Source organism: Danio rerio, chromosome 2 (genome assembly GCF_052040795.2).
Source record: "Danio rerio strain M-AB ecotype USA chromosome 2, GRCz13ab, whole genome shotgun sequence".
NCBI lineage: Eukaryota > Metazoa > Chordata > Actinopteri > Cypriniformes > Danionidae > Danio > Danio rerio.
The window spans coordinates 39,723,712-39,743,381 of NC_141022.1; the positions used below are offsets into that span (position 1 = coordinate 39,723,712).

At 34.8% G+C, this 19,670-nt stretch overlaps 1 long non-coding RNA gene and 1 gene segment (V, D, J or C); both read right to left on the bottom strand.

The window, feature by feature from the left end:
* Positions 1-19,670, bottom strand: part of LOC147837162 (uncharacterized) — a 92,109-nt gene that overhangs the window by 13,059 nt on the left and 59,380 nt on the right. The window lies entirely within an intron of this gene.
* On the bottom strand, positions 3,779-5,828 carry LOC141378423 (T cell receptor alpha variable 38-1-like). The segment is given in 2 exon segments: positions 3,779-5,565; positions 5,727-5,828. Coding segments are annotated over 2 exon segments (396 nt in total).

Sequence of the window (19,670 nt, forward strand, 5' to 3'; positions counted from 1 at the left end):
ACAGGTGCTTCAGTTTAGGATCATTTCTGTAACGCTGGTGCAGCAGCTCTCTTTCTCTCCTCTCCCTCTCCTTCTGGAGATTCCTCTCCACATTCCCTTCACCTTCTCCTCTGCCCTGGTGAACAGATTCATCTGCACTTTTCTTTTGGTCTTTGGCTGCTCCGGGACATTCTCACTGAGCTTGCTCTCAGCCCCATCAGCAGGAGACACGCAGAACAGAGAGGCCATATCATGTTCAGCCTCAGAGTGTCCAGCTTCACTGAGGTCCTCAAACTCAAACACTTCACTCGTCCATGATTCATCATCCAGCACCTCCTCCTCCTCCTCCTCCTCCTCCTCCTCCTCCCAGGCAATCATCTGTCTTTGGCATCTTTCAGGCTCGAGGAAGGTCTGGATGGTCTCCCCAAACTCACTTTCCTCATCCTCAGTATCAGAAAACATGAGCTCTGAAGCAGATACAGACCAGGCAGAACCTGAAGACTGAGACTGCAGTGAGCTGAGAGAACACACTGATCTCAGAGGAGCACGAGGAGGAGGAATAGGACACACTGTGGAGAACAGCTCATCTGGTGCAGGAACAGGACGTGGAGGAACAGCCAACAGTTTGGGAGGGTCCATATTAAAAGGGCACCCAGGCAGGACAAACTCTTGCTCAGATTCTTCCACAGCACACATCTGTGGTATTTTCACTGGCGGCAGGGGCTTGAATCGAGCGGCTGGAAGGATGAAGTCTCCAGAGTCACTGGGAAGCTTTGGTGGTTTTCCCTTTATGGGCTTTAAGACAGAGGGTCTGGCAGGAGTCTGCAGGGCTTTGACCTCTCTTTTAGCCCCCTTGCGGCGTTTCTTCCTGCACTTGTTGGGATTAGCAGTGAAGTTGCAGGCCTCGCTCTCTGAACATTTATTTACTGCCGCCAGTTCTTGAGCTGCACATTGCTGTGTCTCCCTTCGATGCCAGAAAGGGATAAAACAGTCAAACAGCTTTTTAAATGCACTGCTGAACAGAGCCATCCTGAACACTGAAGGCTGAAAATGAGTTGGTCAGTAAGTCACAGAAGTAGCTCTCAATCACTCGACCACTCAAACACCAACAACAGTTTAGAATGTGAACTGCAGTTTCTGAATTCCAGAACAGAATTCTGTTTATGACATCACACATTCTGCTGAGCTCCTCTGAGTGACACTTCTGAACTATGACAAACAGAAAATGCTCACACTCACAGCAGTGATGCTAATGAAATAAGTTTACAAACACTCCTTCTGCCCCTTTATATTTCACTGTTAAAAATACACAGTTCATCAATAACCATTAACAAGAACAAGGGAAGACAAAAACCTGTTGTGAACATTCAAACATTCTGAAATATTTTCATTTATCAGTTCATGTAGTTTTTGCAATGCTGCTTGACCAGTGTGTTACAGACTTCAGATAACATATACACTGTAAAACAAAATTGACCTTAAATTCACAGTAAATTACTGGCTAATAATTGCAGTAAATTCACAGTAAATTATTGTGAGGTGGTTCACAGTAATTTACTGTGATTTTTGTCACATTAAATTATTGTGAAATTACAGCCATCTAGTGTAACTTTACAGTAGATAATAAATTCTGTTACTGTGATTTCATAGTATTATCTTGTAGAATTAGCTATATTTCACTATAAATTTACAATACAAATACTGTGATTTAGCAGTAGGTTGCAGTTGAAAATCTTGATTTAATTGTAAAGTTACATTTATATCCAGAATTACTGTAATTTAACAATTTGGTGCTGTAAAATTTCAAAGCAAATTTAGGTCACTCAAAAATGAAATTTCTGTCATGATCTACTCACCCTCAGGTTGTTCCAATTCTGTTAAGTATGATTTTAAGATAAAAATATATATATTATATTTGATAAAAATATCAAATATCCCCCTTTGTGTTTAAACAACCCGAGAATGCACAAATTACGACAGAATCTACATTTTGGGTGCTCTGAGAAGGCTCTAAAATAAAAATGAAAACACCCACACATTTTACACATTTACTTAACAGTTTAATTACTTCAGTGTAAACATGTCAGAAAATTCTCAAAAGATGAAGCCTTTTGGAAAATAAAGGCTTTTATATATATATATATATATATATATATATATATATATATATATATATATATATATATATATATATATATAGAGAGAGAGAGAGAGAGAGAGAGAGAGAGAGAGAGAGAGAGAGAGAGAGAGAGAGAGAGAATCAAAACTGCTTGCAAATTATGCAGTCATCTAGTCAAGGTCAGTTATTTTCCTAGTAATTGTACACACTTGTTGGTTGATGTGTCTTCTCTGCTTCTTTAACTTCTTCCGTTTCCAAACTGATGCCCAAAAAGCACCTATAAGCAAAAGAGCTGATAAACTGTTAGCTTCGTTCAACAAATGACGCTGTCTGTTCCAAATCACAACCTTCAGTGGAACACTACACAGAGTAAAATGACTGTTAGCTCAGTTTGAACATGATGACAATACTGTAGTTCAGTCAAACTGCAATCATTTAAACAAAAACATCTAAAAAACATTTCCGTCACAAACACACAATCAAGAACAGTCTAACAGCAAATAGTGGTTTTAATTTACCCAGGCAGAGCATTTCAAAACAGTTGATTTGATTTACAGTACATCTTCCATTTACAGAGTGTAATCTAATGCTGGGTTCACACTTATTGCAAAGTGAACACTTGCATCACGGCACTTGCTCTTGAATACTAGCAGGATGTTTCTTGCATCAAGCTAATTTTTCATGAGTTGAATATTTGTAAAAATGTTTGCAAAAAACTTGATTGTAGAGATACAGCACTTGTGTTTTATTCACTTCAATCAAGTTTTTTGCAAATAATCCAAATATTTTTTCCACATATTTTGCATTTCACTTAATTTGTGCTGCCCAGTAAAAATTCCCCACTATTTATGCATTTGCAATGACTTGTATGTAATCCACTCACCTGAATATGTATGTTCACATTTGGTATAAGAGCTCCATTCTCTTAAAGACAGCTTCCTCTCTGGTCTCCAGCACAGACCAACAAATTGAGTCAGCAACACACCCCTTTATTACAAGTGAGGTGGATTTTATACTCTTTAAAGTGTGAAGTTAATCTATATATTCAAATTGTATGTGTATAATCTGCTTGTAGACTTGCATACCATTAAAACAATTGAAGTGTTATGAAGAGTTAGAAAGGGGAAATGGCCTGAGGAAACAACTAAGGGTCATAAAAAAAGGGATGAAAAGAGAGTGGTAAAAAAGCCTGAGGTGTCTCAGGAAACAGGTGTCAGAGGTGGAATTTGGGGTCAGGGGTTAAACTAGGAGGGATCTTGTGTAATATATGGAGAACAAAGGAAAACAACGGATGTAAAAGGGTATTTAAGTAAGGCCAGAACGTGAGTCAGACAGAATTTTTCAGACAGAGACGCTACTGGGGGTCTCCTGAAAGTTCTCCTTTGTTGTCGACAATAAAGTATATTCTTCTGATATTCATAACCTTCAGACTGAGTTTGATTGAGTAAGAGAAAAACCAAGAAAACCACTACACAAGGGGACAAGAGGAGTCATGACTTGTGCTCCTATACTTTCCTTGTTTAACCCCCCAAAACAAGTCCTGAATTTGTGAAATCCAGGTGAGGTCCCATGACCACTTGACCCTCCAAGGAATAAGACTGTTTATTTGATGTTGTATGAAAGAAAGTGTGTTTGAAGTGAGAAATATGATCACATACGAATGAGTTTTTTTTTTTTTTTACATCAATATAGTGGTCAATATAAACATTTTAATCTATTAAATTTATTTCCCAGAGATGGGTTGCGGCTGGAAGGGCATCCTTTGTGTCAAACATATGCTGGATAAGTTGGCGGTTCATTCCGCTGTGGCGACCCCAGATTAATAAAGAGACTAAGCCGAAAAGAAATTGAATGATTGAATGAATTTACAAAAATGATTGACATTTAAAATATCATTATTAGGATATGAGATGAGCAGCAGTTGAAGATCATTTGATCTTACTAATCTGAGTTCAGAGAATTGGGCATGTTACTGTCGTGAAACCTTAAAGGTCGAGCATTGATGCATAGATTATGTTGTGTGCTACTATGGCAGCTACGAGAACTGAACGAGCTCTGAAATGAGACACAGCTGTTCACAGCGAGTAAGCGGCGTTAGTTTTTAGAGTTTAAACATATAAATAATTAATTATAAAATGTAATATTTTGGGGGAAATATCAAATACAATTTAAACAAAAAGGGAAAAAATCTACATAAACAATAAAAATATATAAAGCATTTAGTTAAAATGTTGTAGTTTGTATTAGAATAACTGGTTTGAATTTAAATGTATATATCGTTCTACAGTTTATTCTATTCTATTATTCATGTTTAGTGTGTATTTATATATTTACAATTAAGTGACTATAAACTTTTAATCATTTTTAAGAGGTTAAGTAAATTAAAAATATAGTTAAATTACGATTAATTAATGTTAACATTACTTTGATTTAGCTTGAACTTAAGACCTAAGCTGCGGTCACACTTGACTTTTCTCCCCATAGACTTCCATTCATACGCACATGAATGCATCAGACCGGAAACGTAAGGTTATGCATTAAGTTTCAAGCTTTTTGAACTCTGACCTGCGAAATCGTCTCACTTGACTGCGTGAGACTAATCGAGGATCAAAACATGACATCTCTGGACAGAAATTTAAAACATGCAGCAATCACTGGCTTTTTTAATGTCTAATAATCTTGTTTAATCCCGCCCCTTTTCGCAGTGCTGTACGACAGAATTTCGCACACACAAACTCTAGTGTAACAGCAGCTTTAGCCTTAGAGTTAACCTGCCCCAGACCAGGCTAGTTTCTCTGCATAAGTTGCCAGAGTATTTGAGTTTGAACTATCATAAATTTGTTATATGAAACCGAATCCGCTATTAATAAACCTGATTTACCAAAATAAGCTTGGCTTTTTCTCTAAGCTTGGTTTATGGTACAGCCCCCAGGACTTGATTAATAATAATAATAATAATAATAATAATAATAATAATAATAATAATAATAATAAACTTGCTAAACAAACCTGTCATTTTATCGTGGTGACCCTGAATGAATAAAGGGACTAAGCCAAGGGAGAATGAATGGATTAATGTGTGTGTGATTAGTTGATAGTGTGTGATGTTTCTGTTCAGTTTTTATTGTTCAATGTGTTTTTGTAGAGTGTAGATGAGTTTCCTGTCATTGTGGGCGTCAGTGCACAGTAATACAGCGCAGAGTCAGTCACTTCAGCTTCAGAGATCTCCAGACTCACACGTTTGCTGTTTTTATCAACTTTAGGTAAAAGTCGTGGAGGAAGAGGTTTACTGGTAGCTCCATGCTCATAAATGTATGCGAGGAACTCTGGTCTGGATCCAGGATACTGACGATACCAGTGCAGGTTATTCACAACGCCTTCATATTTACAGGACAGGGTGACCGTTTCTCCCTCACTTTTAAGTGTCTTGTTTTCCAGTGGTGTTATTGATTGTGCAAACGTCTCCTCTGCAAGACAACCATTAATTAATTCAACTGTTCATTAATTCATGCTAATATATTACAAGGAAATCAGTGCCCAGCTGCATGAATATTGAGAAGGAAAATATTAAACAAACTTCATATTATTGATGAGTTGAATAAAGATTAAATAATAAGTAAACTCTTACTTTCTATCAGTGATAGCAGAAGCAGAACACAGAGCATCTTCATGTTTGCAGTGTAAGAAGCAAAGTTTGAGCTGCTCTTTTTCAGATCTTTACATGCTCCACCTCCTGACTAAGAGGATGAGAACTCTGTAGTAAAGGGACAGTTCACACAAAGATCTAAATGTGCTCACTTTACTCAGTTGTTCCATACTTTCGACTTTCCTGTTTCAGTTGAACACAGAAGATGTTTAGAAAAATGCTGGAATCCTGTAACCATTGACTTCCTTACTATTTGATTTTCCTATTATGGAGGTTTCCAACGTTTAAAAAAAAAAAAAATCTTCTTTTGTGTCGTAGACAAATTTGTGACAAGTAAAAGTTGAGAAAATGATGACGGAATGTTACATTTTGAGTGAATTATCCTTTTAACATGATTAAATTATTAAATGTGACACTATAATACTGCATAATCAAACAAAAAATAGAAATTAAGCTCATGTGATCATAAAGATGATCTTTTTTATTATATTGTAAGCGTATATTGGCCTATTACTAATTTAGTCTAATTTTTTAGTTTATTAGTTGTTTCATTTTTACATCTAAATTTCCATTCATAATTATGTAATTTAGTAACTCATAATTAAACTTAAAGGAGGATGAATAGATCATGAACCGAGCTCTTGAGAACTATTGTGTAGTGTTGTTCACACTATACCCACACTTTAATCTAACAACATACATTGTTTACACTTTAATTTACATATAATATAGGTATGTACAGTGCTATTATTGTTTATAGTAATATACATGTGCATACATTTGTCTATTTTTATTATTATTGCTTTTTAAATTCTTTTATCATCTGTGTGTTTGTCCTGTCAATGTCACCCTGTTGCCCTTGTGGAAACTTCTGTTATGAAAGCAAATTTCTCGTATGTGTTAACGCCTGACTGTGATGAATTGTTCATGTTTAGTGCACATCGCCCTCTTCTGGCTTTTCTAGTCAGTTGCACACACGCATACAGTGCTTCACATTCCCAAATGAGTTTTAAAGACAATAGCATTTAATGGTGATTATATCATTTCAGTAGCATGAGTGATATAAAATTAGGAATATTAGAATGTATCCTTACATTTTAAGTAAAAACTTAGAAATATTAAAACTTAAGAAATATTAAATTTATAATTTGATTGTCTACTTTTAAGTGACAAGTGAAAGAAACTTACTAAATTAGTGTATTTGTGGATTTTAAAAGTAAAATCATCCACTTAATAAATGAATGTGATCAACGATAACATTTAAAGCATTATTTGTTTGCTGTTGCATTGTCAGTGTTTTTGTGTGAGTGTTGAGTGTGTTTGAGTCACTGTGGGCCTCAGAGCACAGTAATACACAGCAGAGTCTGACACTCGTAGATCCTTGATTGTCAGAGGAACTGAAGTTTTGCTGAGAGTTGCGTGAAATCTCTCATTGAATTCTTCCTCAGTGTGTCCAGTTGTGTTGGTGATTTTATTGAGCATGTGTTTGGGGACTCCTTTGACTTTCTGCTGGTACCAGAATAGAGTTGGGTTTGTTGAAGTCTGATATGTGCAGTCAATGGTTACAGTATCACCTTCAAAAGCAGACTGAGTCTTTGTGTCCTGATCAACTTTGTCCTGAGAATCACATCCTGAAATAATCACAACAAAATTAATAAACATGCACTTTACACACATAAAAACATTCATTTTATGTATCACAATGATCATTATTTGATAATTACTCACCCTTGATAAATATAATTATGATCAGAATGCCACTTTTCCAAAAAGCCATTATATGAAGCTGAAATCCTCTGAAAGTGTTGAAGAATCTGCAGAGATGTTGTGCTCCTCTTCCTCTTTCTGGATCTGTTGAAGCAGCAGTCAATTCATATCACTTGCTTAGCTTGCTGGGAGGAGCCTGAGCTGCACTCGCCCTCAGTATACATTGTGTGTTCTGTTATACAGTATTAATTGTTTTGATAAGCTTACATTGCTTCATTCACTGAAACATTCTGATATTTCCTAATGATTACTATAGTCCATACTGTTTTGATGCTGATAATAAGATTGGAACTACTTTCATGTCACATTTCAGACTCTAAATAAACGTGTTGAATACAAATTGACTCATTCTTGTATCTCGGTGGTCTTAAAAATGATTTTAGATAATATAAATACTTATAATTTGGATGTCACTACAGTTTTTTGTCTTCTTTCTACTGTAGATGATTTGTTCTGCATGTTGTTATTGTCACATCCCCAGCTCGTTCCTGCTGCTCCAATCACCATTCTCCCTCACCATCTCGTTCCCTCAGCTCCAATCATCGCTCTCCTTCTCCTGCCACCTCTCATCACACCTGAGCACTCTCACCTGAGTTCTAATTACACACACCTGCAACAGCAATCACAGTCACTATATAGACTTTACATTAATACGTCCTAGTATTAAAATGGCAGTTTAGTACGAAAATGATCCACATCCACACCGTATTGTACGCAGCATTTCTGAACAGCCCTTTGTTTGCTGAAAACATCACGTGACCACACACACACACACACACACACAAACACACACACAATGACATGCCCTCGTCTGACTGAGCTCCAGTGAGTAGTGTACATCGGACAGTTTATCAAGGATGTACTGCTGGATCGCGCCTCACTGTAGTTGTTAAATTAATCTTGTCTCTAACGACTCTTCGGTCTTTTGAATCTATCTGGTAACGTCACAGCATCAGTAAACTGCTTCAGTCTTTCACTTTTACACTTGTACTTAGTAATTTCAGTGAAAACCTCAGATAATGTTGGTTGTGCATCTTTTTACCGATCAACCTCACGCGAAAAAAGTGATTGACAGGTGGTAATTTGTGCATCTTTATTGATTTGTTTATGGGTAAAACAAAGACCATGCAGGTCAGGCAGTTGAAAGGGTAGGCTACAAATAATTAATTCACCTCCGCCTATGATGACGATGCCATTGTCCATCGCGATGTTTCACATTAGACATCGTACGATGCCAAATTGGTCAACATTGTCCAACCCTATCGGCTATAGTATATTGGCTATCTGCCTCCAAATCTTAAGAGTTATCGGTTATTGATATCACCCAAAAAATCCATATCGGAGCATCTTTACGCAAAATCATCTAAATTGTTTTGTTGCGTTCTATAGATCTAAAAGAAAAAACGCTTTGCTTTAACTTTATAATAATGGCTGGTGAACAAGATCCTCCTGAACATTTGTAGAGAGCAGTTTATTATCTCATTTGTGTATTACAGTTGTTATTGTGTATTATGATGACTGCGCCGGCGTGATCTTCTTGCAGTAAAACAATGCAAAAATGCATTAAAGTGTTGTGTACGCATTACAGCCTCACATTTGACAAGCTCTGAGCGAGTGGGCATAACCGCTATTGCAACTGTTTTATAAACACATTTTGAGAGGATAATGTGCTTATGATTGTTTGCAGCTGCCCCACATTATCCAATTTATTATTTAACAATCAGACAATTCCTAAGTGCTTTAGGTTTCACACCACAGACATCTTCGTTTTGAAGACCGCTTCGTCACAGCCAGATACTGCTGCTGCTGCCGCTACAAACACAACAACAACTTCAACAATTACATCTTCAACTACAACTCCAACAACAACAATTAACACCATGAGCAATATCAATTACAACAATAACAGCAACAATAACAACATCATGCCAGACGAAATCCACGCGTTTGCATTTTCTGGCAGAAGTCGGTACCTTTCTTGACTTATTGTGTTCCCTGACATGGAATACACTATTTGAGTTGCAAAATGCAGTTAGATGATCAGCTGTAGCTAATGTGAATGTTTTATCATTAACACATTCACATAAATATGTTAACTGTGTTTGGGATTGAAAGTAATACAGTTTTGGAACCTCTTGCAATGTAAACATTTAATTTATAATTTCTAATAAGCATAGTTGATTATTATTCATTTATTTGTAAATACAGGAATATAATGGCATTTTTAATGTTCAAGATTAGGGATGCTTTATTCGATCGTCCGAACATCAGTATCAGCTAATAATCACAAGTAATAACTTGCTCGGTACTCGTCAAAATGGTGGATTTCATAAACCGATTGCAGGTGTTTATTTTATATATATATTTTATATATATATTTTATATATATATATATATATATATATATATATATTTTATATATATATTTATTTGTATATAATGAAAAGTAGCAGAATGAGATATTGGAACTCTTACTGCATTAATTGTTTTACAGGTTTTATTCAACACCTCACAGGTGTGACTGCATATTTATTGTGGTTTAAGATTAAAGTTTTGATTGTGGTTTTCACTTGATGAGTTCAAAGAGAAAAGAGCTGAAGGTTTTTGTACGACATATCTCATGTTTTGTATCACTGGGCTCTTACTCTTAGAGCACAATAATAGAGAGCTGAATCTGACAGATGCACATTAGTAATAGTGAGTTCAGTGGATGACTCTGATGTTGCAGACTGAAACCGATCATCAGACTTGTATTCATCATTACCCCATGATCGAGCATATCTGTGCACTAAATACTGAGTTTCTCCATTGAGATACTGTCTGTACCAGTAGAGGCAAACATAACTGCTGCTTGTACTGTAAGAGCAGCTCAACTTGACATTTTCTATTTCTTCAGATGTTTTTTCTTTCCCTTTATCTGGTTCAATGCTGTCTCCACACACCAAACCTGCAACACAAAACACAAATGATCAGTTTTGTACTCTGTAAATACAAACATGACTACATTACAGTTAACAATTTATAATTTGTACTTAATTTAATAATCAGCTGATCATGATTGTGTGCCTCTGTTAGAGTTGCTTAGTGCTGCTTTACTGTAGTGATCTCAGATGTGTTAATAATTAAGTAAATACAGTACAGTATTACCTGTGGCCAGAGTGAGAATTAGTACAAAGCGTGTGTTCATGTTCAAGATCAGCTCAGTTCCCTGTTGAAGCTCTCAATCTCTGAGCTGTGAGACACTGCACATCACACACACAAACTTCCTGACCTCTGAACTTCCTGATGCTGTTGATGATTTTGTTTTAAAGGTGTAAAATATCACCAGTTTTTACAATTTTTTAATTTTATACAACATATTTTTCCTGAGGATTGCTGAGCATACAAGCAATTTAACTTGATGGACGATGATAATAGAGAATAGACGATAAAGAATAACGAATATGGGGTATATAAAGAGTTTAAGCAGTTGGTTTCAATACATACTTTTAAAAAGATTTTGAATGATTTGAAATTTGTAACATTGATCTGTAGATGTTCTGACTAGATTTAATTGTCATTGTATGTGTGCTGGGATTTGAAAATAATGGATTTGCCCACCATAAAAAAAAAAAAAAACCTGGTTACTTAATATGTTTTTCTGGAGCTGTTTCATTGTAAATAAACAGTTAAACCAGGGGTGTCCAAACTCGGTCCTGGAGGGCCAGTGTCCTGCATAGTTTAGCTCCAACTTCATTTAACACACCTGCCTGGAAGTTTAGTATACAAAGAAAGAGCTTGATTAGCTGGTTCAGATGTGTTTGATTGGGGTCGCAACTAAGGGTGCTTTCACACCTGTGAATCGATTCAGTTGTTCCGAATCAGAGATTACAAATGTTAAATTTTTGCTCTCGGAGCGTTTCGCTTTCACACTAGGGCTGCTCGATTTTGAGAAAAATCATAATCACAATTATTTTGGTCATAATTGTAATCACGATTATTCTAAACGATTATTAGTTGAAGTCAAATTATTAGCACTTCTGAGAATTTTTTTAAAATAAATATTTCCCAAATGATGTTTAACAGAGCAAGGAATTTGAACAGTATTTCCTCTAATATTTTGTCTTCCGGAGAAAGGCTTATTTGTTTTGTTTTGGCTAGAATAAAAGCAGATTTAAATATTTTGAAACCTATTTTAAGGTCAATATTATTAGCCCCTTCAGGCTAGGAAACTACTGTTATATAATGACTTGCCTAATTACCCTAATTAAGCCTTTGAATCACACTTTGAATTTGAATGTTTGTATTTAAAAAAATATCTAGCCTAATATTATGTACTGTCATCATAGCAAAGATGAAACAAATCAGTTATTAGAAATGAGTGATTAAAACTATTATGTTCAGAATTAAGTTGAAAAAAATCTTCTTTGCATGAAACAGAAATTGGGGAGGAAAAGGGTTGCTAATATTCAGGAGGCCTTATAATTCTGACTTTAACTGCATATATACAGTTATTTTCCACGCTGCAAAGCAGAGAAATAAATAAAATAGAATAAAAATAGTGAACAAACTGTGCTTTAAGCATCTTCACTGTTAGAAAAACACTTTAGCCACAAAAGTCTTCAGTCAAAAGCGGTAAGGGATTTTCTCGTTTTATCAATCATGATTAAAAACAGGCGGCAGTAAGAATTGCGCGCTGTCACTTTAATGGTTTCTCTTTCACGTGTCTTTTGATCCTCAACTCGTTTGCTTATTACAAAATGAGGGTTAATATGAATAATCACTAAACACCGCGTTTTGACACCTATTTGACCTTTAAGCGCTCGCGTTAAGATGACTTTAGATGTCTGGGTTAAACGGTCAGTAATAGGTTTTACTATTATTATTTATAAAAGAAAAAATAAATATTATACATTAGCACCAAAAAAAATTGCAAACAGTTTAGCATATTAAAATTAATAGCTATTATGAAATAGAATCAAGGTATCAAATTTCATTAACCTTTTTATTGACTGTATAACTTACACCAGGCGTGCTTAACCCTGTTCCTGGAGATCGACCTTCCTGCAGATTTCAGTTGCAACCCATATCAAACACACCTGTCTGTAATTATCAAGTGCTGTTCAGGTCCTAATTAATTGGTTTGATTAAGGTGTGTTTGATAACGGTTGGAGGCTGAACTTAGCAGGAAGGTCGATCTCCAGGAACAGGGTTGAGCACCACTGACTTCCACATTTTGATTAATGAGCAACGAATGAATCTCATTTATTTAGATTTTGTAGTTGATTACATTAAATAACAGGTCTCACTTTAAAATAATGTAATGATGCATCACACATCTAACGTTATATTGAAAGCTTTCAAATGCTGTCCTAGCTGTTTATGCTCGTTTTGGACAAAATTAGTTTTGTTTAAAAAATAAAACACCAAGATTGATATTTTTAGATGTTGTTGTTATTATTATTTTTAATTATGTGTCTCTGTCTGTTCAAACCTGCACTCAAAACCCAGACTTTCGCTCCACTTAAAATCGCATATACATTATCTGTTTGGTAAACAGAGTCTGTTTATCACTATGGAGCAGTCTGCTGACAGTCACGCACCGCTATATGAATGTTTTAATGATTGCATAGGAGGGGAGACGGCACCTGTAATGAAAGAGAAGGGAATCCTGTTGCTTTTATATTTATTTCAAAATGTTTTCATGCCTAAATAAAATGAAAGCACAGAACAGACACATTTAAGAGCAAGGGGCAGCCCCGGGCAGTTCGAAGATATGGGTTGCTTATAGCGTGGTTCGGCTCTTTAATTGTTTGCCACCCTTTAAAGAAAGCTGATAATATGAGTAAATTTTGGAAAATACCTTTACAGGATGTTAGCGAGATAGAGCTGTAAAATACAGGAGAATCCTGTGAAAAAAGGGAGGGTTGACGGGTATGTGGATGATTGATGTTATCTGTTGTCGTTATTTGTTCTTGTTAAACCCATGTGAACTGTATAGTGCTTAGTCTTGGCCAGTTTGGTTTGTATCAGGGTCATGGTTTTCACTGTAAAAATATCTGTACACTAGTAGTTTTTCTTTGTGAATATGTGTGAACACTGCCATCCTGTGGCAGACATGAACCAACAGCGCTGTGCACATTACACATGCCAATAATTGGAAATGTTTTAATGATCGTTACATTGTTTTCTAAACTAATGTGAATTCATTTGACGTATCTCTAATTAAAGGTAATAAAAATCTTTGACATTGTCAAACAGATTCACAAATGTAAAGAGATTGTGTTTTCCATCTATTGAGTCTCATTGTGTAAGGTATTTGTATAGAGCTCATGTGTTTCCTGTCACTGTGGGCCTCAGAGCGCAGTAATACACAGCAGAGTCTGATACTGCAGCAGAGGAGAGCAGCAGATCCACATGAATTTTGTCTCTTTTTTCAATGTAAGCAGTGAATCTTGGATCTACTAGAGATTGCTGAGCTTTATTTGTATTACTGATGATTTGTACAAGATATTCAGGTTTTGATCTCCTATACTGACGGTACCAGTAGACATAGTCTGTATATCCAGAGGCTGAAAAACTGCAGGATAGTTTAACATCTGAACCCTTCGCATGAACAGCTTCTGTTTCATCTGGTATGATGACATTTCCATAAACAGAAGCTGAAAATTAAAAAAAAGTTTGAGTTTTTGAGTAAATATAATGTTAATATGTTAATTAAATGTAAATAACCAAACATGACACCTACCTGCTGATGCATATAAGAGAATAAGTGAATGAAGAATCATTGTTGAAGTGTCCATTCAGTCTGACTCTTCTCACAGTGTCTGTCACACAGCATTAGATCATATCAGATCTGTCAACAAAGAGCTCCTCCTCTCTGACACGCAATATACCTGGAATTCAGATGTCAAGAAGGAAAGAGATGAGATATAACAAAAGTGTTATTTAAAATATCATTGTCCATTTGAAATGATTCAAAGTTTAATAATTTATCTCTATTTAACAGCTTTAATTAAAAGTTTAACTGCTTTGATAAAAGTTTTTTTGACCTTAAAGTATTAGTTTATTTTCAGTCAGTCATTTTAAAAGGACAGTTTATTCACAACAACAGCATTGCATCATAGGAAACATGTAATTAGATTTATCAATGTTAGCGTATAGCTCATTCTAATTTGGTAAAAATGAATCCAGATGAATTTGTTTGTGCTGATGCAGTTTGATGTACACAAACTTAAAGAAATAACTTTCATGATTAAAATGAACTAGAAAGTAATTTTATTAATATACAATTGATATAATGATGCCATTCTTTCTCAGCATTTTAGAAAATAGATGGACACATGGATGCACAAACTATATTTAAATGATTGTATTATATATATATATATATATATATATATATATATATATATATATATATATATATATATATATATATATATATATATATATATATATAATAGTTCATTTAACTGTTTTATCTTTAGTATCACTTTTATTGTAGCTTTTAAACCTGAGATGTTTTTATTTGGGAAAGAAAGCATCAAATGCATGTTTGTGTTTTTGTATGTGGTTTGACTTGAGTTTGTCACTGTGGGCTTCAGAGCACAGTAATACACAGCAGAATCAGACACATGCAGATCTCTGATCAGCAGAGGAACTGAATTAGTTGAAAGTTCAGAGTAAAATCTCTCCTGAAACTCTGTGCCATTTTCTCCTCCATATTTGCTTCTCCTCAGGATGTATTTTGGTAGGTCATTTGTTCTCTGGATGTACCAGAATAAGTTTTCTTGCACTGAATCTGTTTTATATTTGCACTTTAATGTCACTGATCCTCCTTCAGTTTCAGTCAGTTGTTTGTCCGGCTGATCAACTCTGTCTTCTGATCTGCACCCTGTAAAAATTAAAGAATATTAAATGTACAGTAAAATATTTAAGGGAATGAAATTAATTTGGAGCTGATGTAAATGAAAATGCATACCAAGAATGAGTAGTGCAAAGAGAAATATAGTCCTCATCCTGTTCAACATGAGTGTGTTGATGTTGAATTCAGCCTGAACTGCATGTAGATGAGTGACTATGAGAGCTTTGCTTTTGATTATAAAGAAGATCCAAGGTGGAGCTTGTGAATACAGTTAAAAGCTGCTGGATTGTTTTGTTTAATATTGAACACCTATACTGCCCTCTTATGGTTTACTGCAAGTACTGCATAACTAAACTAGAGCATCTAGTTTAATATAATTGAAGTTATTTGCTTTTTTCAGTTAAAGTAGTACAGGATATTCTAGTGTAATTAGTGTAATGTTTGAATCTACCATTTTTGCTCTATTATTTTTTTGTACTCTGCTATAGATTTGTTCCTATTTTTGTCTCATTGTATCAAGTTTTTGTATGGAGCTGATGTGTTTCCTGTGACTGTGGGCTGCAGAGCGCAGTAATACACAGCAGAGTCTGATACTGCAGCAGAGGAGAGCAGCAGATCCACATGCTCCTTTTTAGTAATATTAGCAGTGAATCTTGTGTCTATATCAGACTGAGCAGCTTTTGTTGCAGACCCATAGATGAGGACAAGAAATTCAGGTTTTGATCCTCCATACTGACGGTACCAGTGGAGATAATCTGCACCTCCAGAGGCTGTAAAACTACAGGATAATGTCACATTTGATCCTTCCTCGGTAAAAACATCTGTGTTGATTGGTTTGATGACATTTCCAAAAACAGCCGCTGAAATAAAAAAAGACACATTTGTAATTATTTTGGGAGATGTTTTTAATAAAGCAATTTTAACATTATTAAAAATGTTAATTTACTTACCAGCTGAGGTGCAGAAGAGAATAAGTGAATGAAGCTTCATTGTTAAAGAGTCAGATTGAATGGTTTGAATCTCAGTCTCTGTCAGACACCATTAGATCATGGCAGACATGAAGCTCCTCCTCTCACACACATTATTCCTGAGTTTCAGTTGAGAAGAAGTAGAATTAGAAAAAAGATTCATCGCCATTCATCTAAAGAGCATACATCTTATTTTAGATCAGTAAAATATCAAGCATTAAAATCCATTTTTATATTTTTATTTTAAAATTAATGAGTCCGATTTGTGTTTGTGCATGTCTGTTGCTTGCTATTCATCTATGCTTCCACTGACCTGTTTTTAATGCTTTCTTTAGGATGTAAAATGATGGACAGAAGAATACTGTACATCACAAAACTGCACATATAGATTTAAATGAGGTATATACTTCTTCCTTCTTTTTTTGTGATAACGAGCCACTGTTTTTTTTCTCCAACTACAGCTACATGTTCATTTCCATTTTCCCAGTAAGCAATGATTTAGTTTGCCTGAACCCATGGGGTGGAAACAAGGTTTCATCCAATTTTTTTAATCATGCATAAGTTAAATTCTAAACTTTGGATAAAAAAATGACTACTGAGAGGAGGTAATGACTAATGACAGCAGTGTGAACGGATGTAACAATAAATGTATAGAAATGGAAGTTGAAACAGAAACAATAAGAGGATGGGCAGCCTCTGAGTGAAGATTCCCTCTGATAAAGATGAAATAACTGATACGTTTTTAGAGAAGAGAGTAATCCTGGGGATTATGACTTTACAGTATATAGTCAGGCAAACTGTACCCACTTCTTTGAGATGTTTTAAATGCCAAAAATACTGACAAGAGGCATTTGTGGGAGATTAGCTGAGAAGACCTTAGTGCAGGACATAAAGGATGTTATTGAGGAATATGTTTGAGGAAGATTGTCGTATATTCTGAAGGATTAAAGAAAGTTGGAAGAAGATTGTTTGAAAGAATGACTGCTAGCTATAGGAAATGCATTTAAAATTGTGGTCATCTTTTGTTTATTGTAAATCTTTTTAATATAGAAAGTTATATTTTTCTTGTGTGATGCTAGAATGACAGGGCAATGACAGTGGATAGAGCTGTCACCTTACAGCAAGAAGGTTGCTGGTACAAGCCTCAGCTGGGTCAGTTGGCATATCTGTGTGGACTGGAGTTTGCAAGTTCTCATTCGTGTTTGTGTGGGTTTTCTCCAGGTGCTCCGGTTTCTCCCACAAGTCCATAGACGTGGTACTGGTGAATTGGGTCAGCTAAATTGTCTGTAGTGTACTGTATGTGTGTGAATGAGTGTAGGGGCTTTTTTCAGCAATGGGTTGCAGCTGGAAGTGTATCCGATGTGTAAAACATATGCTGGATATGTTGGCAGTTCATTCCGCTGTTGCAACACCAGATTAATAAAGGGAACAAGCTGAAAAGAGAATGAATGAATGAATGAATGATACTGGAATGACTTAATAGTTAAGGAATTTATAAATTTTTGACATTTTGTATAAAAAAAATATATTTTAGTGCAACAAAAGTTAGATGTTTTGCAAAAAAAAAAAGAAAATTGGAAAGATGTAAAAAAAAAAAAAAAATGGAGAGACAAGGCAGTTAGGGTATCAACACTTGCAGCTTTGCAATATTTAAGAAATCAAGTGTTTAGAAAGCTGCTAAGAAATGATCAACATTAGCCAAACTGCTGAACAGTAGAGAGTAAATGCTTGTCGCCCTCTTCTGCATTGCAAGGTCTATTGCAAGGAAGCTGTAATGTTTAACAATAAAATCAATCAAAATCAAAGTCCAACACTGTAAAAAGTGATTGTTTAAAAAATTGAGTAAACCCATTGCCTTAAAAGCGACAAGTTGACTACACTTAAAAAGCCCATTGCAACTTAGATCTGTTAAATTGATCTAACTTAATTATAATATTTATCCACAGTTTAATTACACTCAAATTAATTCAACACAAAACATTTGTTGTTTGTTTAAACTACTATTTAAAATGAGCTGAATCAACGCAATTCTTTAATTGTTTTATGTTCAATACATTTAATTTGGTAAAAACAAATAAGTTAACTTAATTCCTTTATGTTGTCCCAGCACAAATCGGTTATGTGGAACATTTTTTACAGTGTATTTAAATATTTTAGTTAAGTAATTTTTTCGAGTGCTTTGGACTTATAATTTAGTTGTTTATCTTTATGAATCCCTTATCCATGGAGCACCAACACATTAATTACCCCTGAAATACTTTTTCTTTAAGTTTGAGACAGTAATGTTTTTATGTTTCAATTAGGTTTGGAAATAAAAAATATAAATAATTTAGTGTATAAAATATTAATAAGAAATGTAATTTTGTTCGGGTATGACAAGGGAAGTTTAAATACATGTATTTTGGTATATCAGCATTTAATGTACTTTAGGGTATAAATAGCAAGATTAAACCTACAGTACAGATGTACAGTAACACACAAAATACAAAAGCAACAAAAAAAAAATCATCAACCACCTAGAAAGTACAGCTCATCATGGAGGTTTTTTGAGGGAGTGTTGAGTGTTGTCACTGTGGACCTCAGAGCACAGTAATACACAGCAGAATCAGACACATGCAGGTCCTGGATCAGCAGAGGAACTGATTTTAAAGTTTTGTGTTTTGCACCAAATCTCTATAGTACAGACATCCATTATGTGCAGTCTTGCCAGTTTTATCCTGGCTAATATTGTCCATATCGATATTGGAATTATATCGTATCGACTGAAATTAAGAAATATATCGAGATATGAATTTTTGCCATATCGTCCAGCCCTACTTTGAGTGTGTTTTCTACTTTGGACTTCGTAGCACAGTAAAACACAGCAGAATCAGCCACACACAGATCCTGGATCAACAGAGAAACTGATAGAGTCTAGTGTCAAATATTTCTTCAAATTAAATACTACACAATCCAAGTTTGTAGTGCTACAAACAGTAAATGTAATGATCAGACCGATTTATATTCACAGCTCAGACTGACCTGCTGTTCTTTTGCTGATAAACAGGATCTTTGCCAAAACATCCTGTCAATGCAAATAATATATAATACAGTATGTTAGGAATGTTAAAAAAAATTACACTAATAAAGGTTTCATGTCAATTTTTGATTACTTATTGATTATTTTGATTACTTATCATTGTAATTAAATACTATCATTGTAATTAAATTTGTAATTAAATAATTAAATAACATTCTAATTAAATACTATATAATTAAATAATTAAATAACTGTTATTTTAACTACAATGTTATTTAAATAATTATATAATTATAAATAATAAATAATTATAATATATATATATA